The sequence below is a fragment of the Phoxinus phoxinus genome (assembly GCF_949152265.1).
Source record: "Phoxinus phoxinus genome assembly, chromosome: 1".
In the NCBI taxonomy this organism is placed as follows: domain Eukaryota; kingdom Metazoa; phylum Chordata; class Actinopteri; order Cypriniformes; family Leuciscidae; genus Phoxinus; species Phoxinus phoxinus.
In genome coordinates this window covers 31,464,558-31,476,009 of record NC_136876.1, presented here as the reverse complement: position 1 = coordinate 31,476,009, position 11,452 = coordinate 31,464,558, and the positions used below count along the sequence as shown (strand labels likewise).

Genomic DNA, 11,452 nt, shown 5'->3' with positions numbered 1-11,452 from the left:
GTTCAAGGTCCAAATGACAGTGTCAGTGCAGCGTCAGGGCTTTATTTTAGTTTATTTTCTTAGTTAAAGATTTGAAGAAAAATAAATACCCATGGACCAATTAAACTATTTTTGACTAATGTAATTGACTCGGTAACAAATGTGTAGTACCAGTTTTCAAAGCTTACCGTTGTAAATTCATTTCTCTTCAAGATGGTTTATCTGAAATTCTCATTGGAGAACTTTAAACTTTGTATAACTTCTCATGTCCAGGACCAGCTGTTTAGGGATAACGTTACATGAATTAAAATCGCTAAATTACCATGTCCCCATCTAATGAGACGAGAGCGCCCTAATACTTTTTCGCGTCGTTTGTGGTGGTAACGTTAGATGATGTGTAGATGGGTGTAGTAGTGGGTGTGTTCATTCCCTGCATTCAGTGCGACGTTTCTCACTAACAGTTTAAGATGGCGACCGTGCATCTCAGGATCGGGGATCTGGTTTGGTGAGATACCAAATTTAACTTTTTACAATTTAATTTCACGTCGAGGTTGAATGCCTTTTCGAGCACATGGAAGACAAATTATCGTGGCTGCAATCAAATGTTTTGTTAAAAATCGAGCATATGGCCCAGTTTATGTGTCGTCAAGCCAAACACTGAAACACCGAGAGAGCTTAGCATGCACGCTAACGATTACTTTCCATGCTTTTCTGGGGAGGAAAACACGTGATCTTAGTGTCTCTATCACTACAGGGGGGTTTCATCTTACTTTTAACTGTGTTTTTATATGAATACGGAATATAATACAAGTTTGAGTGCAGTTAAGATGGTTGTTTGCTGATGGGATCGAAACGGGTTACGCTATACACTAGCTAACGTTAGCTAGTTTCGAGGCACGATAGCTTTATTTTAATACAACTCAATTGAGCCGCGGTCATTTAAAACACTAATTTCTCCTCTTAATATATTTTCAGGGGTAAGCTTGGACGCTATCCACCTTGGCCAGGAAAGGTGAGACCGGTTCATGTAAACGATTGAGTTGAACTTGTTGTTTTTCCTGTGGTCAGCTGTTGGATGATGCATATAACGTTAGAGGTTGAACCAACCTGCTGTTCAAAACCTAGCTATCTTAAAATACTTTTTGGTTGCTATTAATCCAACCAAAGCAAACATGCTTCAAATTAAACGTTCAAATATGTAACAGTTAAATGAATTATGTAGGCAGCTTGAGATACAGTTACTGAATCAGTAGACTATTGTGGATAATGTGTTTGGTTGTGTTTATTTACTAATCCCCAACCATTGTGTTTTCAGGTCGTCAGTCCACCGAAGGATCTGAAAAAGCCAAGAGGCAAAAAATGTTTCTTTGTTAAGTTCTTTGGGACTGAAGATCAGTAAGTATAAAAAAATGATGATAGCCATCACTTCCTCTTGTTTTGAGAAGCAGATGCTGACTTTTGATATGCGTTGCCATTTTAGCGCCTGGATTAAGGTAGAGCAGCTGAAGCCGTACCACCCCCACAAAGAGGAGATGATTAAGATAAACAAAGGCAAGCGCTTCCAACAGGCTGTTGATGCAGTTGAGGAGTACCTAAAGAAGGCCAAGGGGAAAGATCAGGTTAGTATGTTCACAAATTTAAAGGTAGGGTAGGTAATTTTTTGGAGAGATTGTTTTGAAAGCATGAGATCCCACCCTCCCTTCAGAGCGCTCTACAAAGCCACAACTCCTCCAAAACACATGAACATGCACAGCAAGGAGCAAACAAAAGTGTTATGAGAGACTGCGTTAATTTACCTCATGTCTCAAAGCACATAACATTACAATAATAATGAACATAAACAACTTAAAAGAGCTCTGACCTGTACTGCAGATTAATTTCGGCGTTGATAGTGTTGCCATTGAAACGCATAGATTTGAGTCACAAACCACTCCAAGTATAACGTCACGGGTTTCCGTCTCTTCCAAGTTACAGTAGTTATGGTGTGAACTCAGCATAAGGTTCAGGGGGAACTATGGCTGCTGTTTCGGTTGCAGTGCTGCTTGCTGACTGACGTCTGTCTAACTCATAGCATGAAATGCGCGGATGACGTGTGATGTCTGCGCGAGGAGGGTTCACGGCGGTATGAAAATAAATACGTTGACAGGCAAGTAGGGCATCTTATCGGACCGAATGCAATGATTGGACGGACATTTTATGGTCCTACGCCTTCCACAGACGAGATGCAAATCAGTACATTTAGACCACTTAACTTAGTGATTGCTATCAGGATGTAAAGAGAGACTTTCAACCAGCAAAACAAAAACTGTTACTGGAACAAATCAACTACTCAGCCTCCAAAGACCTGTTTCAACCTAGTATTATGATTGGTTTTCAGTGATTCCATCACAAGTGGTCTGTGAGAGGCATACTGTTTGGTATTAAATGCATTTCAAATGTGACCACTGTTCGTATTTCCTGAAGATACTCCCCTCTCATTTCATCCCGCTGTACATAATTTCGGGTGAGCACACGATTACTATTGACTGACCGGCCTGTGTTATGCAGATTACGAGCGATCGGAAAAGGATGAAAAGAATAAAAAGAATAAAAAAGCAGCTACGATTTCAACCGTAATTAACATCAGGGTTTCCCGCAGCACTTTGGAACTAAGGCGGCCGACTAAGCAACACACGCCTGCCGCCTTAACTACGTGGTCAAAAAAATGTATATGAGCGATATCCGCCGTGTTACTCTGTCCTGTTTAGAGCTTAGATTCTCTGCCCGAGTCCGATATTTCCCGCCGCTATACTCGGGCTGGACCCGTGATCTAGAGACGCAGGACTAGATTTGATGGAGTAGTGCGGGCGATAATGCACTCACTGCGGGCTGCGGGAGAATAAAACGACTTGCGGGACTCCCACAAAATTAAAATATCTATGAATAAAACATATAAAAACGAATAAATTGTTATTCATCTGTTGCAGAAAAGCAACAAGAACAAATTAATCAAAATAGAAACGATATACAGGCCAGAGTTTCTATTTGTAACATGTTTGCAGCATTGCCGTTGAGACATAATGCACAGACATGTGTTGATTTCTTAAACGCAATGGCCAATCAGAAGCATCTGACTTTTTGTTCAGTGCTGAATTCTGCATGCAGGCAAATCCTCTGATTATAACAAACAAAGTGTAGATGTTATGAAAGATTCATTGTGCAGTCCGCTTCATTTATAATAACAGATGCGTGAGATCGCGATGAACTGATGTCAGCTTTTTAGGAATTATTAAGGGAGCGCACTTTGCGCTCATTCAGTCATGGCAAACCATGCACGTAGCCTGCTTGCTTTTATGTTAAATTAACAGTGGTTTGTGAATGTTAATGCTTTAACAAATAATTTATCAGGAGCATTTATGCTGATGTGTATGGTGGCGACACGTAGGGTAACTTGAAGGTATTTCATGGAGGTACAGAAAAATATATATTGCGGGCAGGAGAAAGTTGAGCGTCAGTTATAACGACCCACTATTAAAAAATGGTCGGGTTTAAATCGGGCTCTGGTTCATAATTACAGTTGTCGGGCCGTGCTTGATTTTTTTTTTTAACTTGTGAACTCAGTGTAACTTAGAAAAGTACTTTTACTCAAGTAAATTCCCACCTCTGCATTTTGACTGTTGTTTTGCACTTCAGTGTTTTACAGTTTGTATAGTGTTTGTTAAAATTTAGTTGTTGTTGTTTCAGTTATGTTGTTTTGCACTTTGTAGCACAAATATTTTTAAATATTTGTGTAGTTTGTTAAAATTGCACATTGCAACTGTTATTTTAAAAAGCTGGTTATTTATAGATTTAAATTTAGTGTTGAATAAATAATTGTTAAATTTAGTACAGAGCCTGTAGTCTATCACACAAACAAGCGATCAGATCACAAACCTAAACATTTATTTAATGTTGTCCACTTGTTATGATTGACACCCAGAATACATTGGTACCAGGTGTAAAAAAGTTATTTTAAATTGTAGGTAGTAGAAGTGTTTCAGCAATAATTTCTCATGTTGCATAAAACTTTTTGTTTTACAGACACACTCTGATGACAAAAGCAAGTCAGAAAAAGGGCGTAAAGCAGCTAAACCAATGAAGATCATTGAAGAGGATGATGAAGACGCCTTTAAGGGTGGCTCGTCGGACAAGGTTGGGAGATAATGCTTTACCATTAAATGGTACTGTGTAGGGCAAGGGTTAGATCATAATCTGACACTTTATTTTTTTTGGTCAGCTTCACCAAAGTCCTTTGCTAAGGCCATTTGCTATTGCACCTGCTGTGGAGTCACGTTACAATTGTATGTTTTGGTATCGGATTTGTCAAGTGGGACCCACCCATTCATTGAGACTGATGTCATCTATTGCAGTGCGACCAATGCATCCACCTTGTCGGATTTTGACTGGGTAGAGATGCAGCTATTTTAGGGCTTTGTTTCATGAGATAAAGCCATTCTGTACACAAGGTGAATGTGTCTCTCTTTCCCTTAAGGAACAGACTGATTCTGACCCAGAGCCATCCTCTGTACAACGGCTGGTCGCTGGAACAGTATCAGGATTCAAATGGGAGAGCAGTGTAGGTTACATTCACAGTTTGTTTCTGCACTTTCATGGGTTCTTCACATAAAATACCCCTTTTTTTTTGTTAGCACTAAGACTTATCCACGGTTTGTTGATGGAGTTAGTCACAGCTGTGAATTTTCATAGCAACTGCACAAACACATCCAATAAGGTTATTTTAAGTCACTTACATTACATCCTTCACTGTATAGTTGCACCTTCCGCCATGTCACTTTAATTAGTTGCATATTAAATGGCTCTCAGGTCAGTAAGTCTCTTTGGAGAATAGTTTCCAATTTAACTCTCTTCCATTATAGCCAGTAAAGGATGACCCACATTTCCATCACTTTCTGCTCAGCCAGTCTGAGAAGGTAAGGAGACAATTTTACTGGGATGATGAATGATTTTCTAGTTAGTGCAACCTTACCCCTGTCTCTTGCACATTGCACACAATGGCTGCTCTAATAATCTGAATAATTCCCTCCCCCAAACTGCTTCTGGCGATGCTATTTGGCCAAATCTGCAGCATGGCAGTTGTACTGAATTTGTTACTTATCAGAACAGAGTATGTTGAGCTTATTGTTTGACCCTCTAATCATGAGCTGACGTGTTACTTAACCTATTCTTGGCTATGGTTTTGAAGTCATGTGTAAAAGGTCTTTGTCTGGGCTCTGGTCAAGGTCCAAAATGAACACTTGTTGTTTTACTACAAAAACATTTAAGGCCATTGCACACAGAGTCCGAAATTTTCGTATGCGTTTTTTCGTATTCGTGATTCGGTGGCTCTGAATTGTCAAAGCACCATTCAAACTGCTTGTTACGGATGCGAAAAACGCAGAAAATCAAACCCGTTTCGATTTTTTTTTTTATGACGGACGAAAGATTCGGAGGTAGTGTGCAAGCGTGATTGACATAACGTGAGGTCGTATTTATTTTTTACATACATTATTATATACATAAGAGACAGCTATGACCACAATTAAAACCTGGTAATACAAATAAGTTGTTAACTTCAACCAAAAAGTGAGGGGATAGTTATAGTTACCACCAAAACAATACTATGAAAAAGAAAATCATGTTTTTTTTTTGTGCCATTGCAGTTGTGAGCTGTTCACTACAGATATGCAAGAAATTATGGCCAAAGATACTTTTTCCAATATACAAATATTCAAAATAAACGGGCAGTAATAAACATTTGTCCATATGTGTGTCAAAAAATAAATTTGACCCTGGCTATTGTTGCACAGTTTGTAACAGGCTAGTTATTGCTGTTACAGGCTAGTGTGTTTAATGAATTGATTCGATTTGTGGGGGGAGGTTGTTTTCAGCCAGCAGAGACGCCCGGCCAAGTTACTCTTGTGCTGCTGTTCATGTGCCAGTTATACTAGCAAACTGTTTAAATGACTCTTCCTTTTCCTCTTGGCACTTCCTCTTCAAAGGAACATTTATTTCTTGCTTGTCCTTCTGCCCTTTTGCTTTCAGGCGCCACAGTCAGAACAAATTGATCTTAAATTTATATCTCCAAAAAGGAGACACTGAGATCTTAATTGCCTGAGGCTTTTCTCAAAACATTTTCATGTAGGCTGTGTCAGCCCTTTTCTTGTCCTGTATAAGTTTCAGTTAAACTGAAATGGAGCATGTGGCTGAGCATGATAACTTGATTTTCAGTCCCTAACACTGGCTTTGCTCCTGGCTCTCACATCAGATATGGCAGTATGAGCCGCGTGACATGACAGCAGAGTATAATATAAGTGAAATCCTTACAGGAAGCTGGCAGAGTAATAAATAACATGCACTTAAGATCATTTGTGACTGTTGGGCCAAAGGGTTTCCACCTGGTTTTCCTTCCCTGGCTCTCTACTTGGTGTTTTCACCTTAATTTGTATCTAGGATCCTTTTGAGTGCAAGACTTTTTGCTCTTTCTAGAAAATCTGAAATGAATGTTGAATTGACTTTGATTTACCAAAAATCCCTCCCCTTTCCTTACAGCCAGCTTCATCAATGGAGCCCATCACCAAGCGTTTAAAGATAATCGAGGAGGTGAGCCCTGCCTAGAAATTCACAGCTTGTGGTTTCTTCAATAACCTGATTTATTAGCCGGCTAGAATTGCTTAGTAATTGTAATAATTTTGTTTTTTATTTTTTGAAAAGGACACAAGATCAACATCTATTCAAGCAGCAGACAGCACAGCCATCAATGGCAGCATCACTCCTACAGACAAAAGGTAATGAGAAGAATCATATTTTTAGTGGTCTGAAAATTGGGCCACATCGAAATGAAACGCTTCTGAAACAATTCTGTGCCATTTTAGGTAATTGATGAATTTACCAATTAATCGTGACCAGTAGCCGCGTTTCCATTACAGGTTTGCGCAAAACTTTTGAGATTATTTTCTAAATGTCAATAAAAAAGACTTTAGTGAAATGGCGGCGTTTCCATTAACTGATGTTATGCAACAACAAAAAAATTCACCTCTCGTGATAAGTCATTTCAAAACTCATGGCAACGGATGTTGGTAGGTTTACGTATATACCAGCCACCGTACTAGCCATTATTTTTAATTGAAGGAGACGTAGGCGTGTTATCCACGCATTAATGGCAAGGAAAGCCCCTTGTACTTGGGAGCAGCACATATATGGTGTTTCTCCCTCCTGTCTGCTTCAATGTCTTGATAAATTGTGGCATTTCTTTGTTTAGAATTGTTTTGTCTTTTATGAGTTTAATAAAGAACTGTCTCGTCTTCTGTCCAAACATACCGCGCCGCCTTTAAAGAATGATACACTTTTACGTACGGCGGCCATGTGACCTGTAAATGCGAGAAAAAACACTCTTCATTTTCCGATTTGCCTCAAACACCTCATCCGAGTGTGTAAACTTTTTGCGATATATGGGCGTTTTTGCGAAATTGACGTGTTTCCATTGGGCGTATTTTCAATTCGCAATTTCAATTTGCGCAATTTGAAGGGTAATGGAAATGTGGCTAGTGTTATTTTAATATTTATACACTAATATAGTGTTCATTCATACTTTGAATGAGCTTTTATTTTTTAATATTTGTTTAAGTAAAAAATGTTTTTTTGCTTTTTAGTATTTTTAATACTTCAACTTATAAATATTGCCTTGAAACCTAACTGATATAAGTTTAACACTGATCGCAATCTTCATTTCAGTGACTACATTCTTAAAATCCCCAGACCTGTGTTCAGTTTGTACAGAGCTTCCTGTACTGCTGATGTCACCGTGTTCTGCTGAGCCGTGTTTTGATTGCACGCAAAAACAAGCGCTCTACACAACCAGTGTAATCTGATTAACAAACAAATACTCTGAGCAGGTTCATTTTAGAGAAAATACTGTGTAGCCTGAATCTGAAATTTAAGTTAATTTCCTAATTAAACTTCACTTAAATTGTTATACTGACAGTACCTATAATGTTTGTAATGCAGTTTATTTGTTTTCACAACAGGATAGGGTTCCTTGGACTAGGACTGATGGGAAGTGGTGTGGTTTCTAATTTGTTGAAGATGGGGCATGTTGTGACCGTTTGGAATCACACTGCAGAAAAGGTACAAACAGAGGGGTTTAAATATGGTCGCTTTCTAAAGTTACACTGAGTTTGAATGATTTTTCAACTTGTTTTTTTGTTTTTCATTCTGCAGTGTGATTTGTTCATCCAAGAAGGTGCCAGATTAGGACGAACGCCTGCAGAGGTTGTGTCAATGTGCGACATCACATTTTCCTGCGTGTCAGACCCAAAAGCTGCCAGAGATGTAGGTCAATGTTTTGTAAATGGCTCTCTTTGTTTTCAATCTGTCAAGCTGCTTTTCTTTGGTTTACATATACAGTGTTATTTCTGTTCAGCTTGTGTTAGGTCCTAGTGGAGTCCTACAGGGAATCAGACCAGGCAAATGTTACGTGGAGATGTCCACGGTTGATCCAGAAACCATCACAGAGCTCTCACAGGTAACCAACATCATCCAGACGAGTCTGTCAGCATGTGAATGGAGGAAGTCTGTAACTAAGGTTCATTTGAATCTGTAGGTCATCACGTCCAGAGGCGGCAGATTCCTAGAAGCCCCGGTTTCGGGCAGCCAGCAGCTTTCCAATGACGGTATGCTGGTCATTGTTGCTGCAGGAGACCGTAGTGTTTATGAAGATTGTAGCAGCTGCTTCCAGGCAATGGGGAAGACGTCTTTCTTCATAGGTACTGCCACCTTTCATTTGTGGCGTGTGGCTGTATGAGATTGATGTTATGTGATATTAACTTTGTCCTGTCCATTAAAGCAGGGGAAGCAGGAAATGCTGCAAGAATGATGCTGATCCTTAACATGGTTCAAGGCAGTTTCATGGCAACCATCGCAGAGGGATTGACCTTGGCCCAGGCCACAGGACAGTCACAACAAACATTCTTGGATATTCTTTGCCACGGACAAATGGCAAGCACGTTTGTGGACCAGAAATGCCAGAGTAGGTTTACTTGTAAATGTTTCAAAGATTCTACTAAACATAAGTGATTACAATGAAGTCTTTAGTTGATCTGTATGCTAGTCATTTATGATAGTAGTTGTCACTGAGTTACTAGTAGTTATGAGTTGTAAGTTGCTGGCTTTGAATCATCCTGCCTTTAACCACTCGACACGGGTAAATTGCAATCGAGGATTTCTTAAAACCGAGTACTCTAATTTAATTGAGGAATCGTGACATAAAAAATACTAAAAATTGCCTTATTTTAACATTTGTTTGTTTCTTTGCAGATATCTTGCAGGGCAACTTCAAACCTGATTACTACCTGAAACATATTCAGAAAGATCTGAGATTAGCCATTTCAATGGGAGATTCGGTAAATCATCCAACACCAATGGCAGCTGCTGCAAATGAGGTAAGACAACATTTTGGTAACTGAATGGATTATTTTGGAGTGTCATATGTGACACTCTTTTTACAATTCGATTACGTTTTGTTGTAATCTAACGTTCACAAAGTTCATATTGAAAAGCACTGATAATTTAACAACACGTTTAAATATAATCGTTAGCTAATCTCCATTTTTATATAATTTAGTGTGTAGTAGTAGTAATATTGAATTTAAATTCTTTCTGTATCAATATTGACCATAAAATTACCGTTATCAGCTTTTCTGTAAATAATCAGCGACATTAAAACCGTAAATGTTCTAAAGGACTAAATGCAATTTCTGCCTATACTTCCATTTAAAGTAATGTATCATTTCATACTTTTGCAGGTGTACAAGAGAGCAAAAGCATTGGACCAGTCCGACAATGACATGTCTGCAGTCTACAGAGCTTATATTCACTAATCCTGTAGATGTGCTCTATTTCCTGGACCACAAACCTCACCACCTTCTTTGTTCCTCTCCCTCTGTCTTTCTCTTCTCTGCTGATGAATTTAGTTGGGCACCAGTGATATGTTTTCCCATGTATAATGGGATTTCTTTAGCAGCCTAATCTGAGCATTGCACTGACTGTAATATTGCTGCACGTACGCTCAATGGGAGGTTATTAAACTCCCTGCGAATGATTATTTTATGATAGACTGCAGTGTATTATATCCGCATTTTGTTAAGGCTACTGCATACAATGCAGTGTTGTTTGAAGAGCCTAGGGTTTTTATTTATCATTCATATCTTTACAAATGAATTCCCTTGATGTTCAGAAATCTGTAAAGTATGAAGTTCTGATCACAAACAGACTTGAGGAGCACGACGAAGATAAAAGCCACTGCATTGCCTTAATACCCATATAAGATAGATGTATTTATTTATTTTATCTCTAAATATCACCATGTCAAGGTGCAATTTGGCTGTATTTTTTTTTGTCTTGTTTTTGGAGGTCCCCTGTTCACTAGTTAATGATTTAGTTTTTTTTTATTGCCTTATCAGAAATGCAGTGTTTTTGTTTTAAGTTGGGTGTGAATTTATTTTTCATTTACAGTAAAGTTAATCCTAAAAAATAGTCTTGACTATCATTTCTGCAATGGAACAACTTGTTTTCCAGCTTGATTACTTTAGGGTTGGATTTGTATCACAGATCTTTCAACTGGGCTGTGAAAAAAAAAAAACATACATTTGAAGTTTTATTATTTTATTTGAATTTTTTTTAATTGGGCTTCTCATATTTTGTCCAAGCCAGTCATCTGGAAAATTGATATGTTGCCTTTTGATTTTCTTGTAAATTTTAATTTCCACTATGAAAGAAAAATGTAAAACCGTTTCAAGTATTGCTGTATTTTACCCCTAAATTATGTTTGCATTCGTTTATTTTAAGTGATATTACAAGACATCAATTCAGTGGCGTATAATTTGGTAATTTTGTTTAAAACTCAAAACAAATACAGGGTGATTTAATTTTCTATAAATTGTTGTTTTGCCACAAAAAAAAAGACTTTGATTATGCTTGATTACAGATAAGAATTTTGTGATTTACTAAGGACTCTGTAAGATTTAGACGTTGTATATATCCCCATGAAAGCTTTGGGTTATTTGAATACATGGAATAACATGCTTTCAGTTTGACTCTACTGAATTTATTAATCATGGTGTCTTAATATTGTAGGCTGTTCTTTTGTCTTAGCTAATGGGTTTATTTACTGTAAATGGTTTGACTTTTGTGGCTTAAACACAGTTGGTAATGACATACTGACAACTTGATTCCAGTTGTGCAAGGAAGGTATTGGTGTTATAATCAGTTATTTATAATTTCATGTAAATGTGAAATTTCTTTTTTGTTTGTGCGGTCAACTGAACCCTCTGAATAAACAAACTGAAAGTCCAACTTTGTTTTGTTTTTTTTGTTCATAAATAACTCTTAATAATTCCTGTAGGTTATTTTTGTAAGGGTATGTATGTGTATGTATATATATGTGCACATGCATGCATGC

At 38.0% G+C, this 11,452-nt stretch overlaps 2 protein-coding genes across 6 annotated transcripts in view; one reads left to right on the top strand and one right to left on the bottom strand.

Moving 5' to 3' along the window:
* The window catches only part of LOC307011039 (syntaxin-binding protein 4), a 69,648-nt gene extending 69,178 nt beyond the window's left edge, over positions 1–470 (bottom strand). The window contains exon 1 of the mRNA XM_079636305.1: positions 168–470. The gene's annotated coding sequence lies outside the window, so the exon portion shown is untranslated. The remainder of the gene's footprint in view (positions 1–167) is intronic.
* Positions 384–11,346, top strand: glyr1 (glyoxylate reductase 1 homolog (Arabidopsis)). Of its 5 annotated transcripts, none has more exons than XM_079637063.1 (16): positions 384–484; positions 955–991; positions 1,295–1,374; positions 1,460–1,598; positions 4,039–4,149; positions 4,490–4,573; positions 4,875–4,928; positions 6,547–6,597; positions 6,709–6,782; positions 8,022–8,121; positions 8,215–8,325; positions 8,417–8,518; positions 8,597–8,759; positions 8,843–9,022; positions 9,310–9,434; positions 9,798–11,346. In XM_079637063.1, the coding sequence occupies exons 1-16, from the start codon at positions 447–449 to the stop codon at positions 9,870–9,872; spliced, it is 1,524 nt and encodes a 507-aa protein (XP_079493189.1). In that variant the 5' UTR covers positions 384–446; the 3' UTR covers positions 9,873–11,346. The 5 variants fall into 5 exon arrangements, with proteins under 5 accessions (XP_079493189.1, XP_079493188.1, XP_079493190.1 ...); XM_079637062.1 differs by having other exon boundaries at positions 8,840–9,022; XM_079637064.1 differs by lacking the exon at positions 4,875–4,928 and having other exon boundaries at positions 8,840–9,022.
* The last annotated feature ends 106 nt before the right edge of the window (positions 11,347–11,452 follow it).

Coding starts and splice junctions, on each gene's coding strand:
- glyr1 (XM_079637062.1), top strand. CDS start 447: ATGGCGACCGTGCATCTCAGGATCGGGGATCTGGTTTG. Junction 992..1,294: donor ATCCACCTTGGCCAGGAAAG/GTGAGACCGGTT, acceptor TTGTGTTTTCAG/GTCGTCAGTCCACCGAAGGA. Junction 8,760..8,839: donor GAAGACGTCTTTCTTCATAG/GTACTGCCACCT, acceptor TGTCCATTAAAG/CAGGGGAAGCAGGAAATGCT.